Raw genomic sequence first — 27378 nt, 5'->3', positions numbered from 1 at the left:
TTCACAGGTAGGTGAGACGAAGTGGGATATAGCCATAAGATTGGGGGTGGGGGAGGGACGGATTCAGGATCTTGAGGAGAAACTTGAGAGAGTGAATCTGTGCAAGTCTCTGCCCAGGGAAGCAGTAGGGGCCACCTCATTAAATGTATTTGAGACACAGTTAGATTTGATTATTGCGTGTCTGGAGAATTGATGGTCATGGGGAAAAGTAGATAGGTGGATCTGAGTTTATGGTCAGGTCAGCCCTGATCTTATTGAATGGTGGAGCAGCCTCAAAGGGCCAGGTGGCCTACTTCTGCTCTGATGTTTTATGAGAAGAGAGAATGCCCGGCGTGGTTGACCAGTGACATTACCACAGAAAGAAGGTTGTTGGTTCAAGTCTGGACTCCAGCAAAGTTCCCCACATTCTCAAGGAATCGCCTATAAATTTCTGATTCATTAACCATCTATCTGTACTATGAGTAGGCTCCAAGTACTGAACCGCATGTTGTAGGAAATTCGGACATTGTCCCCGGTGTCCTGGCCAAATCATATATTTATCTCTACCGCCAGACCTGGTTATACCCACACTGCATTCTGTGGGGTCTGTCTGCCCAGAGGCTGCCCGTCTTCTGCACGGCAAATCCCAGTCCTTTTCCCAGGGGCAGCAATGACCAAAATCACAGGACATTTGATTATGGTGAGTGGAGGGAAGTCCAGGGGAGATGTCAGATGTCTGTTTCTCAGCAGGTGCCTGGAATATCAGAACACATTTCATTATATCCTAACCCAGTATCAGGACACCTTTGATTATGGGAATTGGGGAGTATCTTCTCAACATCTATTGTCCAATTGCCCACCTTCGGATCTGTACACAGTGAACACCCCCCATCCTCACTCCAACACTCTACATTGGGAAAGATACCTGTACTGTGGAGGGGTAAGGAAGCCTGGTGAGGGTATTAGAAACATAGACTGCAAAACAAATCTTGGTGAATATTTGGGTACAATGGGGCAGGGTTGGGGTGAATAATTCAACTGAGAATGAGAAAATGATCCAATAGAAGTGATAATGGAAAGGTGTCCTCTTTGGTGGGGAAATATACAGCAAGGCAGAACACTGAAGTGGTGTTCCTCGGCAGTAACATACGAAATGACTTACCCTAGGCTCTGCACATGAATCCAATCACAAGGAAGGTGAGTCAGTGACTTTACTTTATTAGGAGGGTCAGACTGTCGCCAAACATTTTAACAAACATCTACAAATATCCTGTTGACAGTATCCTGTGGTTGCATTATGGTCTGACACAGCTATTCGAACATTCAGGAATGTAAGAAGCTGCAGAGTAGCAGACTCTGCCCAATGCATTACTCCCCTCCCCGACACTGGTAGTATTTACGTGAGGTACTGCCTCAAGTAGGCAACGTCTATCATCAAACCCCAATCAACTGACCTGACACACCTTGGCTTCTCTGGGCTTTAAAGAGCACTCTTTAATTCGATCAGCCTCTGCCTTTCACAGATTACATGGAGAGAAGTAGATGATCAAAATGGGAGATGGAGGTTCGTGCTTAGTGCTGGAGTCAGGACAGGAAAGCTGTTGCCTCTCTGCTTCTGGGGAGATTGCAGCCCAGTTCTGTCATAGATGAGAAGCACAGCTTCCCTGTTCTCCCTCCACCGCTGGGCCCGAACCTCCATCTCCCATTTTGTTCCCATTCCATTCACTGTTTCCCCAACATAACCAGCTCAGACACACTGTCAGTTCACTCTGCAGGTCAATTGTTTATTACACAGAGAATATCTGCACATATTCACACTGATTGTGAGATGAAGATATCACAATTCCAGAGAACAGTTCACTTCATTTTATTCCAACACAATGTGAGCGTGGACTGCAGTAGGAGAGAGTGTGAGAGAGAGCTGGGAAGGAGACACTGAGTCAAATTTACAGATTAGCCGTCAATATAAACAGCCTCACCTGTCAGTAGCAATGGCAGAGAATCAGTTTTCGCATGCTGGTCTGGAACTGAAACATTAACTACGTTTCCCCCACTGCTGAGTGCTTTGGCTTTTTCTGGTTGTATTTCAGAGAATCGGTGCAGTGAGATCTGCTCAGTGGGTCCAGAGAAGTCTGAGACCTCGGAGAACGTGTCCCACTGTGTTAAGTGGTGAGCAGTGTGAGTGGTTCAGTGTTGTCATCTGTTTCGTAATCACATGGATTTAAGATAAGAAAAAGTTTCTCAGTGAAACTGTCTGTGTAAGTGTGGATGTGACACATGTCGTCAGCATTGTAAAATGACACTTGGCCCTGCTCGTAATCCAGGTAAACCCCCAGTTTTCGAAGATTTATTTCCAGATGGGAGATGACATTTGGTATCTTCACTGAATTAGAAAATACATAAATGACCCAATATCCCTCTGCCGGTGTGGAGGTGTGCAGTCCATCCCTGTCTACAGACTCTCTGCAGACACCCACAACCCACTCAGTCTTATATCCAACATACACCTCCCAGTAGTGCCTCCCACATGTAAAACCTTGTGAACTCAAAACATTTAATTTTGTTACAAATCTTTTCGGGTGATCCTGAAGATTTTGTTCAATAGTCGTGTACTTCACACTCATCAGATCTTGAGAGAGGACGAGATTATTCTGAGCTGTATCTGGGTCCAGCGTCAGCCGCTCTGGCACTGAAACAACAGTTACAGTAAGAAAACCAGGTGGAACTGCCAGGATCTGAGCTGACAGTGACGACCATCATCTCCTCCCTCAGCCCAGGAAGTGTGGAGCCCTGGTGGAGATTGCTTGCAGTTAGTCTTTACAATGTCTCCTGAGACAGTGATGTGCCTCTCATGTGAGATGTGGCAGTCTTGGGGGAATGCCCCTCTCCCGCAGAGTCACATCTGCCAGAAGTGCATACGGCTGGGTGATCTGGAAGACCATGTAAGGAATCTGGAGCAGCACCTGGATGACCTTCAACTCATTAGGGAGAATGAGGCAGTCATAGGTGAGAGCTACAGGGAGGTAGTCACACCTAGGCTGTCGGAAGCAGGTCGTTGGGTGACAGTCAGAGGGGGGGAAGCGAAGGTGAGCAGACAGGTAGTGCAGAGCACCCCTGTAGCCATTCCCCTGAATAATAAGATTACCGTCCTGGATACTGTTGGCGGGGACGACCAAACAGGTGTGAACCACGGTGGCAGGGCCTCCGGCACTGAGTCTGACCCGGTGGTGCAGAAGGGTGGGACGGAGAAGAGGAGAGCTGTTGTCATTGGAGACTCTATAGTCAGGGGAGCAGACAGGAGATTTTTTGGACATGAGAAGGACACCCGCATGGTTTGTTGCCTCCCGGGTGCCAGGGTCCAGGATGTCTCTGACCAGGTCCATGACATCCTAGTACGAGAGGGAAAGCTACCAGAAGTTGTGATACATGTTGGGACTAATGACATAGGCAGGAAGAGGGATGAGGTCCTGAATTGTGAGTTTCGGGAACTAGGCAGAAGGCTGAAGAACAGGACCTCAAGGGTGGTGTTCTCAGGATTGCTGCCAGTGCTACGTGACAGAGATGGTAAGAATTGGAGGAGATGGCAGTTGAATGCGTGGCTGAGGAGTTGGTGCAGGGAGCAGGGTTTTGGATTTTTGGAACATTGGGATCTCTTCTGGGGAAGGTGTGACCTGTACAGATTGAATGGTTTGCACCTGAACTCGAGGGGGAGAAATATCCTTGCAGGTAGATTTGCTGGCATGGTTCGGGAGGGTTTAAACTAATTTGCAAGGGGGATGGCACCCAGAGCGATAGAGCAGTGAAAGAAGTGCATGGAGTAAAGCCAGATCTAACATATAGAGAGGCTTTGAGGAAAGAGAAGCAGAATAAACGGTGTAAAGACAGTAAGGTAGAAGGGCTGAAATGTGTGTACCTCAATGCAAGAAGCATCAGAAACAAAGGTGATGAACTGAGAGCTTGGATACATACATGGAATTATGATGTAGTGGCCATTACAGAGACTTGGCTGGCACCAGGGCAGGAATGGATTCTCAATATTCCTGGATTTCAGTGCTTTAAAAGGGATAGAGAGGGCGGAAAAGGGGGAGGAGGGGTGGCATTACTAGTCAGAGATACTATTACAGCTACAGAAAGGGTGGGTTATGTAGCAGGATCATCTTTTGAGTCAGTATGGGTGGAAGTCAGGAACAGGAAGGGAGCAGTTACTCTATTGAGGGTATTCTATAGGCCCCCTGGTAGCAGCAGAGATACAGAGGAGCAGATTGGGAGGCAGATTTTGGAAAGGTGCAAAAATAACAGGGTTGTTATCATGGATGACTTTAACTTCCCTAATATTAATTGGCACCTGATTAGTTCCAAGGGTTTAGATGGGGCAGAATTTGTTAAGGACGGATTCCTGTCACAGTATGTGGACAGGCCGACTTGGGGGAATGCCATACTAGATCTAGTACTAGGTAATGAACCGGGTCAGGTCACAGATCTCTCAGTGGGTGAGCATCTGGGGGACAGTGACCACCACTCCCTGGCCTTTAGCATTATCATGGAAAAGGATAGAATCAGAGAGGACAGGAAAATTTTTAATTGGGGAAAGGCAAATTATGAGGCTATAGGGCTAGAACTTGCGGGTGTGAATTGGGATGATGTTTTTGCAGGGAAATGTACTATGGACGTGTGGTCGATGTTCAGAGATCTCTTGCAGGATGTTAGGGATAAATTTGTCCCGGTGAGGAAGATAAAGAATGGTAGGGTGAAGGAACCATGGGTGACAAGTGAGGTGGAAAATCTACTCAGGAGGAAGAAGGCAGCATACATGAGGTTCAGGAAGCAAGGATCAGATGGGTCTATTGAGGAATATAGGGAAGCAAGAAAGGAGCTTAAGAAGGGGCTGAGAAGAGCAAGAAGGGGGCATGAGAAGGCCTTGGCGAGTAGGGTAAAGGAAAACCCCAAGGCATTCTTCAATTATGTGAAGAAAAAAAGGATGGCAGGAGTGAAGGTAGGACCGATTAGAGATAAAGGTGGAAAGATGTACCTGGAGGCTGTGGAAGTGAGTGAGGTCCTCAATGAATACTTCAATTTGGTATTCACCAATGAGAGGGAATGATGATGGTGAGGACAATATGAGTGAGGTTGATGTTCTGGAGCATGTTGATATTAAGGGAGATATGGTGTTGGAGTTGTTAAAATACATTAGGACGGATATGACCCCAAGGCCTGAAGGAATATTCCCCAGGCTGCTCCACGAGGTGAGGGAAGAGATTGCTGAGCCTCTGGCTAGGATCTTTATGTCCTCGTTGTCCACGAGAATGGTACCGGAGGATTGGAGGGAGGCCAATGTTGTCCCCTTGTTCAAAAAAGGTAGTAGGGATAGTCCGGGTAATTATAGACCAGTGAGCCTTACGTCTGTGGTGGGAAAGCTGTTGGAAAAGATTCTTAGAGATAGGATCTATGGGTATTTAGAGAACCATGGTCTGATTAGGGACAGTCAGCATGGCTTTGTGAAGGGCAGATTGTGTCTAACAAGCCTGATAGAGTTCTTTGAGGAGGTGACCAGGCATATAGATGAGGGTAGTGCAGTGGATGTGATCTATATGGATTTTAGTAAGGCATTTGACAAGGTTCCACAGGGTAGGCTTATTCAGAAAGTCAGAAGGCATGGGATCCACGGAAGTTTGGCCAGGTGGATTCAGAATTGGCTTGCCTGCAGAAGGCAGAGGGTCGTGGTGGAGGGAGTACATTCAGATTGGAGGATTGTGACTAGTGGTGTCCCACAAGGATCTGTTCTGGGACCTCTACTTTTTGTGATTTTTATTAATGACCTGGATTTGGGGTAGAAGGGTGGGTTGGCAAGTTTGCAGACGACACAAAGGTTGGTAGTGTTGTAGATAGTGTAGAGGATTGTCAAAGATTACAGAGAGACATTGATAGGATGCAGAAGTGGGCTGAGAAGTGGCAGATGGAGTTCAACCCAGAGAAGTGTGAGGTGGTACACTTTGGAAGGACAAACTCCAAGGCAGAGTACAAAGTAAATGGCAGGATACTTGGTAGTGTGGAGGAGGAGAGGGATCTGGGGGTACATGTCCACAGATCCCTGAAAGTTGCCTCACAGGTGGATAGGGTAGTTAAGAAAGCTTATGGAGTGTTAGCTTTCATAAGTCAGGGATAGAGTTTAAGAGTCCCGATGTAATGATGCAGCTCTATAAAACTCTGGTTAGGCCACAATTGGAATACAGTGTCCGGTTCTGGTTGCCTCACTATAGGAAGGATGTGGAAGCATTAGAGGAGATTTACCAGGATGCTGCCTGGTTTAGAGAGTATGCATTATGATCAGAGATTAAGGGAGCTAGGGCTTTACTCTTTGGAGAGAAGGAGGATGAGAGGAGACATGATAGAGGTGTACAAAATAATAAGAGGAATAGATAGAGTGGATAGCCAGCGCCTCTTCCCCAGGGCACCACTGCTTAATACAAGAGGACATGCCTTTAAGGTAATGGGTGGGAAGTTCAAGGGGGATATTAGAGGAAGGTTTTTTACTCAGAGAGTGGTTGGTGCGTGGAATGCACTGCCTGAGTCAGTGGTGGATGCAGATACACTAGTGATGTTTAAGAGACGACTAGAGAGGTGTATGGAGGAATTTAAGGTGGGGGCTTATATGGGAGGCAGGGTTTGAGGGTCGGCACAACATTGTGGGCTGTGCTGTACTGTTCTATGTTCTATCCCCATTGCTACCTCCGTCCGTTTTAATACCGTACAACATCACAGCGATTTATTTGTTACAGGGCAGATGAATCCCCCTCCTCTGCCCAGCTGACTGTACTCTATGATGTTTTATGTGGCTGTAGTTCTCTGTTTAAAAGCTAAAGAGGACAAGCCATAACAGCTCCATTCCCAGTGACACAGCAGCCCGTGAGGGGCCAGGGCCAAGTGGAATTTTATTATTTAAACTGCAGATGCTGGAGATGTGAACCCAAAACAGAAATGTATCAGTACAGGCAGCATTTCCCATGGTGGAGCAATCAAAAACAAGAGGGTGGAGGCTTAAGGGGAGAGGAAGGAGATTTGAAGGTGATCTATCGGGTAAATGCTTTATAAAGAGAGTGCTTGCTATCTGGCAACACACATCAAAGTTGCTGGTGAACGCAGCAGGTCAGGCAGCATCTCTAGGAAAAGGTGCAGTCGACGTTTCAGGCAGAGACCCTTCGTTCACCAGCAACTTTGATGTGTGTTGCTTGAATTTCCAGCATCTGCAGAATTCCTGTTGCTTGCTGTCTGGAACGTTTTCCCAGAGGAAGTGGTGGGATCAGATACAATTGCCAGGTTTAAGATCCATTTAGACAGACGTGTGAATGGGCCAGGCTCAGAGGGATATGAGCTGAATGTGGGACGTGGGATTAGTGTACAGTAGATGGCCAGAGTGGGCTGAAGGGCCTACTGTACAGTAGAACTCTATGACAACAAGGGGCAGGAGGTGGGGGCTGTTGTGGAGATTCCAGAAGCATTTCAGAGCATTGTTTTGTCAGGTTGTGTGTGTTTGAAGCAGAAATGTTGCACACTCTGAACAAATGCCTGATGAGGGATGGTAACTGATAAATGCAGAGTGTGGATCTGGAGCCTTGGAGAATCAGGAATTACAGGGGAGAAGGCGGCGGGGCAGTGGGGAGAAGGGGAATTACAGAGAAAGAGAAAGGTACCTGGGGAGACCACGGCTCTCATTTCCTTCCACACTTTGAGATACCTCAACCTCCCTTCAGCCACATCCTCAGGAAGATCGACAGACACCACTCCAGGACTGGAAACCAGCAACTCACACCTACAAAGTCAGGGACAGGAATTAGTGACACACATTACCAAAGACTCTGTCTGCACTTCTCACTGCCTCAGTAAAGCTTCTAACATCATCAGAAACCCCACCCACCCTGTACACTCTCTCTTCTCCCCACCCCTCCCATCTGGGAGAAGGTACAAAATCATCAAAGCACACCACCAGATTCAGGGAGAGTTTCTATCCTGCTGTTATAAGACTATTGAACAGTCGCTTGTATGATATAATGGACTGAAGACCTCTCCGTCCATCTACCACGTCATGGCCTTGCAGCTTATTGTCTGCCTGCACTGCACTCTCTCTGTAACTGTAACACTTTATTCTGCACTCTGAGGCTGTTTTCCACTCTCACCATTCCCAACATCCTTTGCTCCCACTAGATTTACACACTCTCTTTCCACTCCAGTTTAACAAATACAGTTGGGTGCAAAAGCCTTAGGCAAATATATATAGCTATGTTCCCTAATACTTTTGGACAGTACTGTATCTCAAAACGCAGTTGTAAAGAAATAACCTGTACAGAAGACATGCATGACAAAGTTTAATGTAACAATAATAAATGAATTGCCAATATATGTTAGAGACGCAACAGCAACCTGGTCTCAGAACTTCAGTTAAAATTTACTCACCTTTTCAAAAGGGCTTGAATATCCTGAGGAGAAAAAGAAAGAATAGAATTGAGTGAAACTGCAGTTGAAAATCTCTAGAAAGATTCGTGGCTGGAGTATGAAGGCTAAACACTCAACTAGAGGAAAGACTCAGAAACATTTGATTGTTTTCCATTTTTCCATCTTTGCCTGAATTAGCTTTTGAGGACTAAATTTAAATACCGTTCCACAGCAAGACCCTTCACTCTGAGGGTAACTTCTCTAAATCCTCCAAAACTCTCTTCTCTCCCCCTCAAGAACTGAACTGTTTGAACAGTTACTTCCCTTCAACCGTTCAGTTCCTGAAACAATCAGCAAAACCCAAATGAGTTCAGCATCACCATCACCACTTTGATCTCTTGCACTAAAGCAAACTTTGTTGTAATTATATTTTCTGAAGAAGTTTGTGTATAATTTACATTTAAATATTTTCTAAGGGGAGACAGCTTTCTCGGTTCAGAAAAAGCTGCAGAAGGTTTCAGACTCAGGCAGATCTGCCGTGGGCACACATCTCCCCAGCATTGAGAACATCTTCAAAAGGCAGAGCATCAAAAAGACAGCATCCGTCATTTGAGAACCTCTCACGCAGGACGTGCTATGTGGCACAGGTATCAATCCAGAGATTACTGCCCTGGAGGTCCTGCTTTTCAGATTTCCACCTAACTCTCTATATTCTCACTTCAGAACCTCCGCTCGTTTCCTACCTTTGTGGTTTGTACCAACATGCGCCACGACTTCCGGCTGTCACTCTTACGCTTCAGAATATTGAAGGTATCTGAGACATCCCTGACCCGAGCACCTGGGAGGCAATATGCCACCCGGGTGTTGCTTTCATGCCCGCAAAATCTGGTTTCTGCACCTCTAACTGTGGAATCCCCTATCACAACTGCACTCCTCTTCTCCCCACTTCCCTTCCGAGCTACAGAGCCAGACCCAGTACTGTACTAGGGTCCTGGTTGCTGCAGCTCCCCGGTGCTCGTTCCTCCCAATACAGGTGTCCCCCGCTTTTCGAATGTTCGCTTTACGAAACCTCACTGTTACAAAAGACCTACATTAGTACCTGTTTTTGCTAACAGAAGGTGTTTTCACTGTTATGAAGAAGGGCAGCGCGTGGGGAAAGCAGCGCACGATAAAAAAAATCAGCGCGCGCCCCGAGCAGCCGCTCTCCCCCGGATTCGGAACAGCATTCTCGCCGGCATTGCTTAAACACGTGTCTGTGAGCAGCCGTTTGCAAGATGTTGGAAAAGCCTAAAAGAGCTCGTAAGGGTGTTACACCTGGCGTAAAACTAGACATAATTATGCGTTTCGATCGTGGTGAACGAAGTAAGGACAGAGTGAGTTTGGCTTGTGGAAGTTGACGAAGATGATGTTGAAGAGGTTTTGGCATCCCATGACCAAGAACTGATAGATGAAGAGCTGATGCAATTGGAAGAGGAAAGGATAACAATCGAAACCGAATTCAGTGGCGAAAGTAAAGTCATCCAGGAACTGAACGTGAGGCGACTGCGTGAGATTTTCGCTGCAATGATAAAGTACGACTTTAATTTTGAAAGGGTACTTCGGTTTAGGGCATATTTGTAAGATGGTTTGAGTCCTTACAAAGAACTGTATGATCTAAAAATGCACGAGGCTCAGCAGTCAAGCAAGCCTTCCACATCAGCCACAGCAGACGACGAACCTCAACCTTCGACATCAAGGCAGGCAGACATAGGAGAAGATGACCTGCCTGCCCTAATGGAAACAGACGACGAGATGACACCCCAGTGTCCCACCACCCCAATCCTCAGGCCGCGGACAGATACCGATTCGCGGAGAATGCAATGGTAGCCGGGAGGCACACAGCACATCTTTAAGCAAAAAGCTGAAATAAACATGCTAATTAATTAGGTGCCGCCCGGCACGTAAATGTCGGCCCAGATCAGAGGTGATTGTCAATTGTGTCGCTTCTGATCTGGGCCAAAAATTACATGCTGGGTGGCACCTAATTAATTAGTTTGTTTATTTTGGCTTTTTTCTTAAAGATGTGCTGTCTGCCTGCCGGTTACCGCTGTACCCCTGCATTCTGCACGAATCAGTATCAGTCGGCAGCCTGGAGGGTGGGGGCCACTGCACCACCCAAATTCCAACGACTCAGTCTAACACACCATCGTCAGTGTGCTCCTCAAGCTCTCTTCCCGATTCCCGTAAGTGATACTACACTGTACAAACATTATTTCTCCTTTATATAGGCTGTGTATTTGTATGTGTTATTTGGTATGATTTGTCAGCTTCATAGCTTAAAGGTTACTGAAGAGAGTGTTTTTGCCAAAAGCGCTTGTGTGAGATTTTCGCTATGGAGATCAGTGCCGGCAATGATTGTGGAAAAGAATTTCTACTTTATATAGGCTGTGTATTTATCATATCATTCCTGCTTTTACTACATGTTACTGTTATTTTAGGTTTTTTGTTTTATTTGGCATGATTTGGTAGGTTATTTTTGGGTCTGTGAATGCTCACAAAATTTTCCCATATAAATAAATGGTAATTGCTTCTTCGCTTTATGACATTCCGGCTTACGAACCGTTTCATAGGAACGCTCTACCTTCGGATGGCGGGGGAAACCTGTAGTATCCAAAGTGGTATACATATTATCGAGGGGAATGGCCACTGTGGTACTCTGCGTTGTCTGCCTATTCTCTTTACCCCTGATGACACTGTCCTAGGTACCTGCCTGCTGCAACACAGAGGTGAGTACCTCCCTCTAAATCCTATCCATCACCTCTTCATTTTCCCATATACAACTAAGGTCATTGAACTGTAGCACGAGTTCCTTAACAGTCTCCAAGAAGCTGCAGCTCGATGCATTTCATCCAGATGTAGTTAACAGGGAGATTGGAGGTCTACCAAGTTTCCCACACCGCACACAATAGGGCACATACCATTACCTCCAGACCCATTCTCAGCACACTAGCTATGTACTAACAGAGAGTAAAAAACTTACGAGAAACTTTCTTACTGACCTAGAACATCCATCTGTGCTTGCCCAAGCCTTTTGAGCCAAAGCTGAACCACTCACACAATGGCCGCTCTGCATACACCTCCTTACTTTTTATTGTTGCCCGCTGAAAGCTCCCAAGCTCCTTTTAAGCCTCGCTCTGCATTACCAACAGACGTCCTCTCACACTGATATCAGCTCACCGAAAAGTTTTGTGTGAAACAGTTCCTTCCGCATTTTGTGCGAGACAGTTTCCCCTGCATTTTGTTTGTGTTGATCCTTCACATTCCGATCAGCTGCCACAGATTGATCTATCTCTGGGACAGTTTACATTGGCCAACTCGGCAGCTTTTCAGATGTAGGAGGAACCCAGGATGATCGGGGCTGGGGTGGGGAAAACCAGCACCAGTAAAGGTCTCTATTGAACGTGGGTCAGTTGAGCTGTGGTGCAGCAGCACTGCCCATTGTGTCACTGTGCTGATTTGGCAGATAAATGTATGTTTGAGGAACTGATGCAGGGGCAGAGTTTCGGATCTCTGGATCATTGGGATCGCTTCTGGTGAAGATACAACCTGTACAAAAGGGGTGGGTATCACCAAACCCATGGATGACTAACAACCTTCCAGGCAAGTTTGCTAGAACTGCTGGCAAGGGTTTCAACCTGGGGTGGTAATGCCCCCCAAGGGGGTGATTACATATCGTCAGGGGGCATTAGGGGAAATAGAAGTGTTTAGAGGGTGTTCAAGATTCTTTGGGGGGCAGTAAGCATCACCCTAAGTTGAGACTGATCATTAGTAGAGCAGGCCCATCCAAAAAACAAAGGATTAGGGACTAGAACATCCAGTGAGCACTCCTTGTCACAGCGCATCTAAAACTTGGCAATCTCATCCGACCTTACCAACCAAACAGACATTATTGAGGAGGCATAAATTAGTAACCAGGGTGCACAGGAATTCCCCTTGAATCACGGCATGGAATGAGTTCATGCAAGTTAACAGTTGGTAAGTCAAGTACATCGTCTCAACTTTCTCTACAAACCTACAGAAAACAGGTTGCACAATGATACAGCGCTGGCCAGAACCAAACTTTGGAATAGAGCCAATCAGTGAACCTGATGACCCTGAGCGTTCCTGTTTGGGTGTTCAAGGTGGTCAAGAACCATCTTTATGAAACGTTATGTGATTGGTCAATCACGCTAACTGGAATCGCATAAAGATATCTTACTGAACACCAACTCTATTCCCACTAACATTCAGGTTCCAATCTGAATCCTTGTCAATGTAGCTTTCACTTTTGTGATTGCTTTCAGCTGCTCATCGCCATTCCTTTACATGCCATTACCATTGTTCCATCCATGTCATCTTGTTACCGTCGTCAACACCTGATAGGCATTCCCACTTTGTGTTAATACTTTGTTTTAAGTTAGTCTAATTCCTGATGGACAAATGTGTAAGGTGCACTCTCTAAGAAGGTGGTGAAGCCTTGAATCCTAACTCTGCTGAGAAATAGAAACTACAGAAAGTGCGTCCATACAATGTTACATATCTGAAGTATAGTTTTATTCCATTCCTATCAGATCAGCGATGTCCCAAGTTTCTTATTTGTAATACTGTACTGTCTAAGGAAGCCATGAAACCATCAAGATTGCAGGAACACTTCCGTAAATGACACCCCGAAAAGGTCACTTATGATATTACTCAGTTCCAGAAGATGAAAGAAACATAAGAAAACCATTGCGCACTTGAGTCATTTGCCAAGAAAGCAAAAAATGGCCTCACTGCTTCTTATAGCACTTCCAAAATGTTAGCAAAGTGTGGAAAATCACATATAATTGGTGAAAGATTAAAAATGCCTCCGGTATTAGAAGTGCTCACTACTCTTATCAAAATGGATACCAGTATACCTCTGAGTAATAACGCTGCAGCTCAACGTACTGACGAAATGAGAGAAGACATTGAGTATCAACTATGCACATAGCTACAAAAACCTGAATTTGGGATACAACTGGATGAATCAACTGTGTAAGACAAAGTGGCATTACTAATGGTATATGTACGGTTTATGGCATAGGTACAGTTTATCAAAAATGGAAAAATTTATGAAGAGATTCTCCTTTGTAAAAAAGTTAAAAGCAAATATCAACGGAGAATCAATCTACAATGAGCTCAAAATGTAGGTCAAAGTATTCCGATTAGGAACACGATTTATTCTGCAACCATATGTGACAGCTCACTGTGCTGATTTAGTGGCATTTATGAAGAAAGGAATTCCAAGTCTGTTTGCAATCCATTGTGTAATTCATCACCAACATCTCATAGCCAAAAACCTCAGCCGAGAATGACTCATATCTGGTATCAACAAAATTTAAACTCATCCATTAAATAGCAGAATATTTTGCCAGTTATGCCAAGATAACAATGAAGAGATTGAATGCTTGCTTCTTCACACTGAGGTGTGTTGCTGTCAAAAGACAACGGCTTAAAATGTTTCTTGGATCTTTTTGACACTATGGGTGAACTTTTTCTCAGTCGACAAGAGCTTGGGAAACAAGATTGAACTTCTCCATGGAGATGTGGTATACCTAGTCAACCTTTTGACAAAATGAACATTCTAAACATGAAACTGCAGGCAAAAAGTGCAGTGTCTACTTTTAATGGAAAATTGGAAATATATGGTAAAATGGTAAGACTCTTGGCAGGACAGGTTGACTCTGTGGTTAAGAAGGCATACAGTGCAATCATTGGGATTGAGTTTAGAAGCAGAGAGGTAATGTTGCAGCCATATAAGGCACTGGTCAGACCCCACTTGGTGTACTGTGCTCAGTTCTGGTCGCCTCACTACAGGAAGGATGTGGAAATCATAGAAAGGGTGCAGAGGAGATTTACAAGGATGTTGGCTGGATTGGGAAGCATGCCTTATGAGAATAGGTTGAGTTAACTCGGCTTTTTCTCCTTTGAGAAATGGAATATGAGAGGTGACCTAATAGTGGTGTATAAGATGATGAGAGGCATTGATCGTGTGGATAGTCAGAGGCTTTTTCCCAGGGCTGAAATGACTAGCATGAGAGGGCACAGTTTTAAGGTGCTTAGAAGTAGGTACAGAGGAGATGTCAGGGGTAAGTTTTTTTACGCAAAGAGTGGTGAGTGAGTGGAACAGGCTGCCGGCGACGCTGGTGCAGGCGGATATGATTGAGTCTTTTAAGAGACTCCTGGATAGGTACATGGAGCTTAGAAAAATAGAGGGCTATGGATACCCTAGGTAATTTCTAAGGTAAGGACACGTTCGACACAGCTTTATTGTGCTGTAGGTTTTCTATTCTTCTATATAAGAAAACATTGGGAGAAGAATGTTCTCACAGTTTCCCTGCATGGAAAGTATGGCACTCTCTTGCACAGATGGTGATTTTCAAGAGTACTGCTTATACCTGCAGTCAATGAAGAAGGATTTTCAGAATTGATTCATGGATTTGAACCATCTGGAAATTCCGGACTGGGTAATTAACCCCTTTCTTTTCAAGGTGGAAGAACAGGAAGAGAGCGTGTGAGAAGAGGTTATCGAAATTCGGAATGATGAAGTAGAAGTACTTTTCAAAAATGCAAACACCAGGAAATCTGCAGATGCTGGAATTTCAAGCAACACACATAAAAGTTGCTGGTGAACGCAGCAGGCCAGGCAGTATCTCAAGGAAGTGGAACAGTACCTCTTCCTAGAGATGCTGCCTGGCCTGCTGCGTTCACCAGCAACTTTTATGTGTGTTATTTTTCAAAAATGTCAGCTTTTGTGGTGTGGCCACACTCTCATATGAAGTTTCCTGCCAAACTGCATTTTTATCCTCCTACCTTGTTCAAAGAGGCTTTACTGTAGTGAACCACATACTCAAAAAAAAAGATACTGCTTTGGTGTTGTTATGCTTCAGGACTTGGATTTTTGCTGTCACAACTTGAGCCAGATATTTTAATTCCTGCTAAAAGCTATCAAGCTCAAGGATCACATTGGTGCCAATACTGCTGCACAGCACACAGGTACTGTATAAGCGAGGTTTAAACACAAATAGAAAAGTTAAGGCAGAATCATTTTTCTGAAGACAGCATATGGTAGACATTTTTATACTGTGGGGGTGCTGGAAAGTATATTGTGCATCAGAGGGGCATTGGCAAGTCTGAAGGTGCTTTGGGGGGTGCTGGGGTAAAAAAGGTTGGGAAACACTGAGGTTGAAGCAGTTGGCATACAAGCAGAGGCAGTGTGTAGTGAGACTGTCTGGAAGGACAAGCAGATAACAGGGCAAAACTTCAGTCAGTGGAATGAGTGCAGTGTAACAAGGGGCTAAAATCAAAAAGGATGATGGACAGTTTACAGGACAGTTGGTGTTATATTTGAATGCACATAGTATGCAGAATATGGAGGATGATGTTGATGTGTGGTTAGAGATTGGCAGGTATAACATTATGGGCATCACTGAAATATGACCTGAGTAGGGAGCTTAACATCCAAGGAGCTTATATCGAAAGAACAGGCAAGTGGACAGAAGGGGTGGTGTGGCACGATTCGGAAAAATGCAATCAAATCCTTAGGGAGAGAGGGCATAGGACCAGAGGTGTAGTATCCTCGTGGGTAGAGTTAAGGAACTGCAAGGGTAAAAAAGACCCGAAAAGGAGTTATATACAGGCCTCCAAACAGTAGCCAAGAATTGGGCTACAAATTACAATTGGAGATGTCAAAATTTCAATGTTACAATAGACATGGGAGATCTCAATATACAGATAAATTGTGAAAATCAGGTTGGTGCCCCATCCCAAGAGAAAGAATTATAGAACGCCTCTGAGATGGCTTTTTGGGGCAGCTTGTGGTTGATCCCAGTCAGGAATCAGCTATCCTGGATTGGGTGTTGTGTATGAACCAGAGTTTCTTAGAGAGAGATTAAGGTAAAGGAATCCTTTGGAGACAGTGATCATAATATCATAGAAGTCACCATGCAATTTGAGAGGGAGAAGCTAAAGTCAAATGTATCAGTATTATAGTAGAGTAACAGGAATTACAGAGGCATGAAAGAGGAGCTGGCCTATGCTGATTGGAAGGGGACACAAGCAGGGATAGTGGCAGAACTGCAATGACTGGAATCTCTTGAAGCAATTCAGAAGGCGCTGGATAGATACTATACATCCCAAAGAATAAGCAGTACTCTTAAAGGCAGAATGAGACAACCATGGCTGACAAGGAAAGTCAAAGCACAAGTGAGGACATATAATAGAGCAAAAAATAGTGGGAAGTTAAAGGATTACAGAGCTTTTATAAACTGCAGGCAACTAAAAAGCCATGAAGAGAGAAAAAGTGAAATATGTAGAGAAACTACTATCAATGAGGATACAAAGAGTAAAAGAGGGACATGAGTGGATATCAGACCAGTGGGAATGACACAGGAGAGGTGTTAATGCAGGGCAAAGAATTTACATATTACTGTTTAACTATTTATGGTTTTATTACTATTTAATTATTTATGGTGCAACTGTAACGAAAACCAATTTCCCCCGGGATCAGTAAAGTATGACTATGACTAAACTTAATAAGTACTTTGTGTCAATCTTCATTGTGGAAGACACTAGCAGAATGCTGGAAATGTGATAGTGTCAGGGATCAAAAGGGAGTGTCATCACTATTACTAAGGAAAAGGTGTTTGGGAAGCTAAAAAGCTTGAAGATAGATAAGTCACCTGGACCAGATGGATTACACCCCAGGGTTCTGAAAAACGTAGCTGAAGATTGTGGAGCCATTACTAATGATCTTTGAAGAATCACTAAATTCTGAACTGGATCCTGAGGACTCAGTCAGTCAGTCAGTGGGAGCCATCCTGAATCCGGGGTTGGCAGCTATGCACCTCTACCCTCTTTGATCTTGTGACAGCACCGAGTACAGCCTCTCCTCCAGCTTGTTCTCGCCTGCCGCCCCACGCCGAACTCAAGCCCGAGGCCGTATCGGCCTCCAGCCATGGCTGCTTCATCGAGCTTGCTCCTTCCTTAGACGGAGGCCTTGGGCAGGTCTAGGCACACGGTGCAGTGCCCAAGTTCATAATGTCTCTTCTAACTAGGTGCATAGCATATGATTTGTAGATACGTGGTGGGGCTTTAATCTCTTCCATGGAAGATGGCCGTTAGCTCACAAGGAGCTCATCCACCCTTTGTCAGGTCTTGGTTTTTCAGTCCTGCTGAGTGTCTTCACACCCTCCTCACCAGGCTAGTCTGGTGGGGGGAGCCGGCCCAGTCGCCAACCACTCGCCCGCGCCCCCGCCAAATCTCTCCGAGTGCCCGGTACTTGGCTGGGGGCCGTGGTCGGATGGTTGGCGACTGAGCTGGCTCCGACCTGAGGACTGGAAAATTGCAAATGTCACTCCACTCTTTAAAAAGTCAGAGAGCCAGAAGGAAGCAAATAAAGGCCAGTCAGCCTGTCTTTGGTGGTTGGAAAGAGGTACGAGTCTGTTATTAAGGATGAGGTTTAGGCCAAAGTCAGCATGGCTTTCTGAAGGGGAAATCTTGCCTGACAAATCTTTTCTGAATTCATTGAGGAAATAATAAGCACCACAGAAAAAGGAGATGTCATTTATTTGGATTTTCAGAAGTTCTTTTTAAAAGTGCTGCACATGAGACTCCTTAACAAAGTAATAGCCCATGGTATTACAGTAAAGGTACCAGCATGGATAGAAGATTGGCTGATTGGCAGGAGGCAAAGAATGGAAATAAACTGAACCTTTTCTGATTGGCTGCCAGTGACTTATGGTTTTCCACAAGGGTCGGGGGTGGGACTGATTCTTTTTATGTCGTATGTCAATAATTTGGATTAAGTAATTGATGACTTTGTGACCAAGTTTGCAGACGATATGAAGGTCGATGGAGGGGTGGGCGGTTTTGAGGAAGCAGGGCGTTGCAGAATACACCCCTACGAAAGGATTGGGAGAATGGGTCAAGAACTGGCAGATGGAATATAATGTAGGAAAGTGCATGGTCATGCACTTTGGCAGAAAGAATAAAGGCATAGGCCACTTTCTGCATGGGGATAGTAAAATTCAAACATCAGTGGTGCAGAATTCTCTCATGCAGGATTCCCTAAAGGTGAACTTGCGGGTTGAGTCAATGGTGAGGAAGGCAAATGCAATGTTAACATTCATTTCCGTAGGACAAGAACACAAATACGAGGATGTAATGCTGAGGCTTTATAAGGAATTGGCCAGACTACACCTGGAATATTGAGAGTGGTTTTGGGCCCCTTGTCTAAGAAAAAATGTGCTGATATTGGAGTGTGCCCAGAGGATGTTTCTGAGAATGAGTTCAGGAATGAAATGGTTAGTATATGAGGAGCGTTTGAGTGTTTGGGCCTGTACTCGCTGGTTTAGAAGAATGAGGGCGGGATCTCAGTGAAACCTGTCAAATATTAAAAGGTTTGTATAGCATGGATGTGAAGAGGATGTTTCCTGTAGTGGGGGAGTTTCAGACCTGAGGGCACAGCCTCAGAATTGAGAAAATTTCATTTCAAACAGAGATGAGGAATAATTCTTCAGCCAGAGAGTGGTGAATCTATGGAATTCATTGGCATAGATGACACTGCAGGCCAAGTACTGGGTATATTAAAGACAGAGGTTGATAGGTTCTAGATTAATCAGATTTTCAAAGGTTAGGGGAAGAAGGCAATAGAATGGGGTTGTGAGGGATGATGGATCAGAGTGATGGAACAGACTTGTTGGGCAAATGGCCTAATTCTGCTCCTATGTCTTATGGTCTTAAAAAGCAAGAAGAACTGTTTCACTTAAAATGCAGGGGGAACCTTAACATTTGAAACAATTGATGATGTGTTTCGTACAAAATGCTGGAGGATGGAGAGTCTGTGTCAGTGATGCATGACTCCAGCTCTCTCTAGTGGTCCTGATGCTGTGGCACACAATGCTGGGGAATGGGAACCAGCACAGAGTCTGCTGTAGGGTGGGAGTGCAGAGCAAGGAGGGTCTGAGGCCAGGCCTGAAATAGGACAACTGGGAACAAATGTGGGTGGGTGAAAGTCAGGGCAGTGGGATGCAGTGGAGGGGAAAGACGAAGCTGACAAAGTGTTATGGAAGAGCAAAGCACAGAGAGGGGGAAGAGAAAGGGACAGGGGAGGATGGGGAGGGGAAGGGAGATGAGGGAAGGGAGAGAAGGGTGGGGGATGTGGGGGCTGCACTGGTGGAGATCTGATCACAAACAGCCACAGGGAAAAGCAGAGTTGGTTGTTACACAAGGGGAGGGTAGGTGGGACCGGGTTTGGGAAAGGATATTTGGAGAGGAATGACATCATCTGTGTCTATGTGGGCACTTGAAACACGGAGTTTCCGTTGTGACTCAGGGCAGCTCATTCCCAGCTCCATTTCCCCACTTAAAGATTTACACATACAGTGTGGAACAGGACATTCCAGCCCGATGAGCCGTCCCACCCGGCAGCTCACCAACTTTAACCCGGCCTAAAGACAGCACAATTTACAGTGACCAACCAGCCTACTGACCGATAGGTCTTTGGACTGTGAGAGGAAACCGGAGATCCTGGAGGAAACCCAATGCACATGGGCAGAACGTACAAAGGACACTGGAAGTCAGCTCCAAATTCCGACGCCCTGAGCTGTAATACCGTTGCACTCACTGCTACGCTACTATGGTGCCCTCACAATATTTCTTTCTGCTAAACCATTCTTCACTCACATGGTGCTGATGACTCCACCTGGTGCTGTGCAAGCAACTGCACTGGGATTTCTACACCTTTTGCAGCATTGAATCATTACCAATGGCAGAGGATGACCTCCACTCCAGCAATCACACAGGGGTCAAACCAACGGCCAGAAAGAGGAAAGGGCAGGGTGTGAACCCACCATGGCTAATCTATGAATGTTTGAGTTTCTATTGAACTAACTGCACTCAGGAAATTGGTTTTAACCCTATTTGCCAACATAATTAATTTCATTCACAAATATTTAACAGACATTTTGGATCTCCCAGACAAGAAATTGACACTTCCAGTACCTTGAGGAGCCCTTGAGGATCTTGAATTCCCAATCTCACTTTTACATCTTGCATCACTACTTCAAGGGAAGAGATTTCATCGACGGTTCTCTTTAAGTTGTTTTCCAGTTGTGTTAGGATTTTGTCCGCTTCTCTCTGCAGCTCCGCTTCCATCTGCTGTTGCCTCTCACGCAGGAACTGGTGCATCTTCTCAAATTCAGCCCTGATCTCACAGCTCCGTCCATCAACCTGGTCCTGGATCAGAGTGAGCAGAGTGAGGTTAGCAGAGAGTCACCGGCCAAACATAATTCATTGATTTGAATGACGTATTTTCTAAATAACAAATTTGTTGCTGCTTGGAGTGGTCATGGACACTGGGATTAGGGATGCTTCATTTTTAAATCAAAAAATAGGAGCAGATTGGAGTTATTGAGGGGGTGGGGGTGGGGTCATAGTAAACGTTCACATTATCGATAGACAGAGTAATCAGTCGGAATCCAATCTCATGGATCTGACTGGATCTCTGGGATTGATCCCCATTCTGCTGCCTCGTTTAGAAAGTATGCATTATGATCAGAGATTAATGGAGCTAGGGCTTTACTCTTTGGAGAGAAGGGGGATGAGAGGAGACATGATAGAGGTGTACAAGATAATAAGAGGAATAGATAGAGTGGATAGCCAGCGCCTCTTCTCCAGGGCACCACTGCTCAATACAAGAGGACATGGCTTTAAGGTAAGGGGTGGGAAGTTCAAGGGGGATATTAGAGGAAGGTTTTTTACTCAGAGAGTGGTTGGTGCGTGGAATGCACTGCCTGAGTCAGTGGTGGAGGCAGATACACTAGTGAAGTTTAAGAGACTACTAGACAGGTATATGGAGGAATCTAAGGTGGGGGCTTATATGGGAGGCAGGGTTTGAGGGTCGGCACAACATTGTGGGCCGAAGGGCCTGTACTGTGCTGTACTATTCTATGTTCTATATATTCTGGAATCGAAAAGAGAACAATGTGAAGTGATGAGGACAGTTGAAGTTCTCTTTTGGGACTTCAGTAAATTATTTGACAAGATTCCACATGGGAGGATGGTTGGAAAAGGTTTCACCATGGGATCTGGGGTGAGTTGTCCAATTGTATCTATAAACGTAGCTTGGTAATAGGAAGTAGGTTGTGTTGTTTTTGTGATTCGAGATCTGTGACTCCCAATGTGTCACAAATATCATTGATGGAACTCCTACTGTTTTGTTCTGCACATCATTTGCGGTAGGAGTGTACGACATGTGATTTGTAAGTTTGCAGATGACACAAAAATACTTCTGTTGATAGTGGACAGAGGAGTCATAGCCTACAGGATGACATTGGACTGTTGGTAAATCAGGCAAAGCTGTGGAAATGGAATTAATTTTCATGAATGTGAGGTGTTGCACATGGGATAGACTGATAAGAGTTAGATATCAATAATCAAAGGGAGTGCCTTAGGGAGACACATTCAAAATAATGCAGTAATTCGTCAGGTTAGGCAGCGTCAATGGATACAAATGAATATTCAACGTTTTAGGCTGAATCTCCATATCTTGACTGGGGTATCCAGGGGTGAGCTACAGACTGGAATCTTATCAATGGGTTCAGGATGAATTATATATCGAATTGTGGATCCCTGGAGTAGGTTGCAGGCTGGGATCTAAAAAACTGGTCCTGAATTTTCTTTTAGATTGAATATTGGATACCTAGGAGTGAGCTACAGGCTGGAATGTAATCAAGGGGTTCAGCTGTTATCCATATTAATCTGTCATGGTGAACTCTGGCAATAACTGAAGCCCAGTGCGGAGCAATGACATAAAGTGGCATGCAAAAGTTTGGGCACCCCTGGTCAAAGTTTCTGTTACTGTGAATAGTTAAGTGAGTAGAAGATGAACTGATCTCCAAAGGGCAAAAAGTTAAAGATGAAACATTCTTTTCAACATTTTAAGCAAGCTTAGTATATTATTTTTGTTTTGTACAATTTTAAAGTGGGGAAAAAAGGAAAAGAGCACCATGCAAAAGTTTGGGCACCCCAAGAGATTTGAGCTCTCAGATAACTTTTACCAAGGTCTCAGACCTTAATTAGCTTGTTAGGGCTATGGCTTGTTCACAATCATCATTAGGAAAGGCCCGGTGATGCAAATTTCAAAGCTTTATAAATACCCTGACTCCTCAATCCTTGTCCCAACAATCAGCAACCATGGGCTGCTCTAAGCAGCTGCCTAGCACTCTGAAAATTTAAATAATTGATGCCCACAAAACAGGAGAAGGCTATAAGAAGATAGCAAAGCATTTTCAGGTGGCCGTTTCCTCAGTTCGTAATGCAATTAAGAAATGGCAGTTAACAGGAACGGTGGAGGTCAAGTTGAGGTCTGGAAGACCAAGAAAACTTTCCAAGAGAACTGCTTGTAGGATTGCTAGAAAGGAAAATCAAAACCCCTGTTTGACTGCAAAGGACCTTGAGGAAGATTTAGCATACTCTGGAGTGGTGGTGCACTGTTCTACTGTGCAGCGACACCTGCACAAATATGACCTTCATGGAAGAGTCATCAGAAAAAAAATCTTTCCTGTGTCCTCACCAGAAAATTCAGCACCAGAATTTGCAAAGGAACACCTAAACAAGCCTGATGCATTTTGGAAACAAGTCCTGTGGACTGATGAAGTTAAAATAGAACATTTTGGCTGCAATGAGCAAAGGTATGTTTGGAGAAAAAAGGCTGCAGAATTTCATGAAAAGAACACCTCTCCAACTGTTAAGCACAGGGGTGGATCGATCATGCTTTGGGCTTGTGTTGCAGCCAGTGGCACGAGGAACATTTCACTGGTAGAGGGGAGAATGAATTCAATTAAATACCAGCAAATTCTGGAAGCAAACATCACACTATCTGTAAAAAAGCTGAAGATGAAAAGAGGATGGCTTCTACAACAGGATAATGATCCTAAACACACCTCAAAATCCACAATGGACTACCTCAAGAGGCGCAAGCTGAAGGTTTTGCCATGGCCCTCACAGTCCCCTGACCTAAACATCATCGAGAATCTGTGGATAGACCTCAAAAGCGCAGTGCATGCAAGACGGCCCAAGAATCTCACAGAACTAGAAGCCTTTTGCAAGGAAGAATGGGAGAAAATCCCCAAACAAGAAATGAAAGACTCTTAGCTGGCTATAGAAAGCATTTACAAGCTGTGATACTTGCCAAAGGGGGTGTTACTAAGTACTGACCATACAGGTTGCCCAAACTTTTGCTTTGGGCCCTTTTCCTTTTTTGTTATTTTGAAACTGTAAAAGATGGAAATAAAAAAGTAATCTTGCTTAAAATATTAAAGAAATGTGACATCTTTAACTTTATGCCTTTTGGAAATCAGGTCATCTTTTACTCGCTTAGCTATTCACTGTAACAGAAATTTTAACCAGGGGTGCCCAAACTTTTGCATGCCACTGCAGTCCAACGTAGAGACGGAATCAGGAGTTAATACATATGAATTCCAATAGAGAACCAGTGGTTCAACCGAGTGACACCGCGAGACAATACGTTCTCAAAAACTAGGACCCACTTAAATAATCACAGAATGTGGTAAACCCATGCCAGTGAAAATCAATTTAACAATATTAAACAGGAAACACCAGTGAATAATGACTCACATTAAGACAACTATTTATAAATACAGGTGCTCTTAGTAACCTTCAGAGCCCAGTGCTCGCCAGCTCCTCACATAGGCCGGAGGAGCTCATTACATAACACAATCAATGTCTGGGAGCAAGTAACAAGCTGGAGTCTAATAAATATTAGAGATTCAGATGGTTTATATCTTTGCAGCTCCAAAGGATACCTGACGTTTGGGTGAGCAGTAAGGTAAGTAGGGTGTGTGGATGGAGGACGGGACCAAGTGACACTGGACATTTTGCAACATATGGAACCCCGTATTTGAACTTACCATATCAAACGATAACGTCATATGATGAAAATCGACTACACTCTCCTTTCATTGTAGGGATTATTTACAGTCAGCTACTTACATTTTGCTGAGGGACAGAATCATACAGCTGGAAAGGACCTGTCACTGTCAATCTTGTTTGTTTATTTATTTATTGATGTACAGAGTGGAAAAGGCCCTTTGAGCCACACCAGGAAACGCTCATTTATCAACCAGACAACTTACAATGACCAATTAACCTACCAGCTGAAACGGTTTTAGCCTGTGGGAGGAAACTGGACAGGTAACCCAGGGAACCATCCACAAACACCGAATGATTCCTTACCTTCAGCCGCCGGATCACAGTCTCCCCTTCCTGCTGACTCCGAACACCCTGATTCATTCGCTCTTGCAGAAGCTTCAGTGACTCTTCCAACTTTTCCTGAAAGTCAAAAGATGCAGAAGAAGATCTGAGAAAGGAACCTTCCCAGGTCACTGAAATTTATTAACCTTGAAGTGGGAGGTAGGGGCGGGGGGATAATCCCAGAACCCATGGGGGAAATAGAATCATTCTCTCTTGTCTTCTCACCTCTCATATTCATCTCCCCTTCTCCTTTCATCTTCTAGTCTCTCGATCATCCTCAATATTGTCCTTATGCTACCCTTCCCCTCCCCCATCACCCTGCCTTTTTTTTCCTTCTCCACCTCCCTTCCTATCATCTCCAATGGATTCTATTTGCCTTCATCTACCAGAACCGTCTCCATCATCCGCTGCCTCACCTCAACCTCTCCCCTCCACGCCTCCCAATTCTACCATATAAGGTTCAAAGTTAATTTATTATCAAAGTGTTTGTACATCATCATATGTTACCTTGAGATTGATTGAAAAACTAGAATATAAAAAAGTCTGACAAACAACCAATGCCAATGTGTAAAAGACAAAGCATACAAATAATAAAATAATAAAGAAGTAACATTGAGAACGTGAGTTGTCGTGCCCTTGAAGGTGGGTCCATTGGATGCAGAATCAGTTTAGTGTTGAGGTGAGTGAAGTTATCCACACTGGTTCAGGTTATACTGTTTCCTTCCTGGTGACGCGTGACCTTCTACCTCCTTCCCAATGGCAACAGGGAGAGAGAGCATGGCCTGGATGATAGATAGCCCATCTCCCCTCCCTTGCAAACTCTCACCCGTCAGTCGTTCCCTCATCTACCCACCTCCTTTCGCACTGCTCCACCACTCCTTCTTCCCTTCGACCTTTTCTTCCTTCCCTTTTCTCCTGCCATATTTTCTCTGATTTTCTCCCAATTCAAAACGTCTTTTCCTTCATTCTTTAACGTCACTCTTACCCTCGCTTTCTCCTCACCTAACTCCAAGAGTATTAGTTCCTGTCCCTCCAACCCGGGCTACGGATTGTTTCCAAACCGGGCATTCCCTAATCTGCTCCTCTGTCTTTACCGTCTTCCTTCCTTCCCCTCCTTCATCGCCCTCTCTCTGCGTCCTGCTCTACCTCTCTCAATGTTTCCCTTCTCCGTCTCCCTGTACTTTCGGCATTTACCCACCCGCCCCTCTCCCCGACCGCATGGCGGTGAGTTCAGGCGGGCGATCTCGCACCTTGTTCGCCTGGGCTGCCTCCTTTATCGGGATAACATTGTGCATCTTGTGCTGCGCAGACAGGCCACACACCAGGCAGATCATCGCCTGCTCCTCCTGACAGAACAGTTTCAGTTTCTCGTCGTGCTCCCGGCAGACAAACTCCTCCTTCTGCTCGGCCGCCCCCACCCTCAGCTGCCTGACCTGCTCCGCGACGTTGCTCAGGATGTGAGCAGGCCTGGTGTTCCTCTGGGTGAACACCTGCCGGCATTGAGGGCAGGAGACATCCCCCGAGACCCTCTCCCAAACCTGAGAGATGCACGTTGCGCAGAAGTGATGTCCACACTCGAGGGAGACCGGATCGGTGAACACCTCCAGACAAATGGGACACGTTAAATCCTGGACCAAGTTTGCAGAAGCCATCTTGGTCCTCTCTCCCCTACTTGGAACTTTCACATTCAATTCTGAGTAAGTGTTGCACTTCCTGTTTTTGACCCCATGTGACCTCTGAGAGGCTGCTGACGTGGATTGCTGTTGGTTTATTCTGCCACAAGTCCCGAGCCTGTCTTGCAGACTCTTCACACAGATCAGACTATTTCACCGCGTGTGGAGGTAGAGAATAGCAGAATAAAGTGTAACAGCTACAGAGAAAGTGCAGAGCGGGTGAACAATAAGGTGCAAGGTCATAACGAGGTAGATCGTAAATTCAACTGTCTGTACTCACGTCCTTCCGCAGATGCGCAGCAGAGAGCGTTCTAACATGTTGTTATCACTGAAAGGTATCGACACTCCACTGCGGCGGGTAGAGGATTATATAACGGTTTGTGGAAACTATACGTCGGCAACAGCCTACTCGCCATCAAGGAAGGTGCAGAAAACTCATATGCAGGAAGGTGCCACAAATAATACCAAAGATCCCACCCACCCTGCTCTCGGACTGCTTGTCCCACTCCCATCAGGGAGGAGGATTCGGAGTATCCTTACCAAGGCTACCTGTCGCGACCACAGATTCGGCAGCACAGTAGACACGGCAATTGCGCAATATGCACGTGTCCCCTAATTATTATCTAATTGTGATAGCATTTACTCATACTTGTCGTCGTAGTGCTTGTCGAGACTTGGACAGGGCACAGCAACGCTTCGCTATCTGTCTGTATTTGGCTTTACCTGAGAAATTGGACTGTTGAGCCAACTGACTCTGATGACTGGCGGTGTTCGTTTAATGTTTAGATGTTCTTTTCAGCCGCAGTGTAGGCTTCGTTTTTCCCTTTGAGAGTTTTAGTTAACTGCTCTGTTTGGCCTAGCGTCTATTGTTTTATTTTCCCTTGAACACTGTTCGCATTCAAGTTCGTGAACTATTGACCCGCGTCGGTGTCTCTCATTCCGCCCTTGGGCCATATTCGAACCTGGTGACAGCAAGTCTCAAACA

General features: G+C 45.1%; 1 protein-coding gene across 1 annotated transcript; it reads right to left on the bottom strand.

The window, feature by feature from the left end:
- Positions 1–940: 940 nt before the first annotated feature.
- LOC134346148 (zinc-binding protein A33-like) lies at positions 941–26540 on the bottom strand. Its single transcript, XM_063047453.1, has 6 exons — positions 25971–26540; positions 24703–24798; positions 20449–20682; positions 8428–8450; positions 7668–7786; positions 941–2668 (listed from the first exon to the last, which is right to left on the bottom strand). The coding sequence occupies exons 1-6, from the start codon at positions 26370–26372 to the stop codon at positions 2142–2144; spliced, it is 1401 nt and encodes a 466-aa protein (XP_062903523.1). The 5' UTR covers positions 26373–26540; the 3' UTR covers positions 941–2141.
- Positions 26541–27378: the final 838 nt, after the last annotated feature.

This window comes from Mobula hypostoma, chromosome 5 (genome assembly GCF_963921235.1).
Source record: "Mobula hypostoma chromosome 5, sMobHyp1.1, whole genome shotgun sequence".
Classification (NCBI taxonomy): Eukaryota; Metazoa; Chordata; class Chondrichthyes; order Myliobatiformes; family Myliobatidae; genus Mobula; species Mobula hypostoma.
The sequence above is the reverse complement of the archived record's forward strand: the minus strand, read 5'-3'. Positions and strand labels throughout refer to the sequence as shown.

Coding starts and splice junctions, on each gene's coding strand:
- LOC134346148 (XM_063047453.1), bottom strand. CDS start 26,372: ATGGCTTCTGCAAACTTGGTCCAGGATTTAACGTGTCCCATTTGTCTG. Junction 24,799..25,970: donor AGGCAGCCCAGGCGAACAAG/GTGCGAGATCGC, acceptor TTTGACTTTCAG/GAAAAGTTGGAAGAGTCACT. Junction 20,683..24,702: donor CTGTGATCCGGCGGCTGAAG/GTAAGGAATCAT, acceptor ACTCTGATCCAG/GACCAGGTTGATGGACGGAG.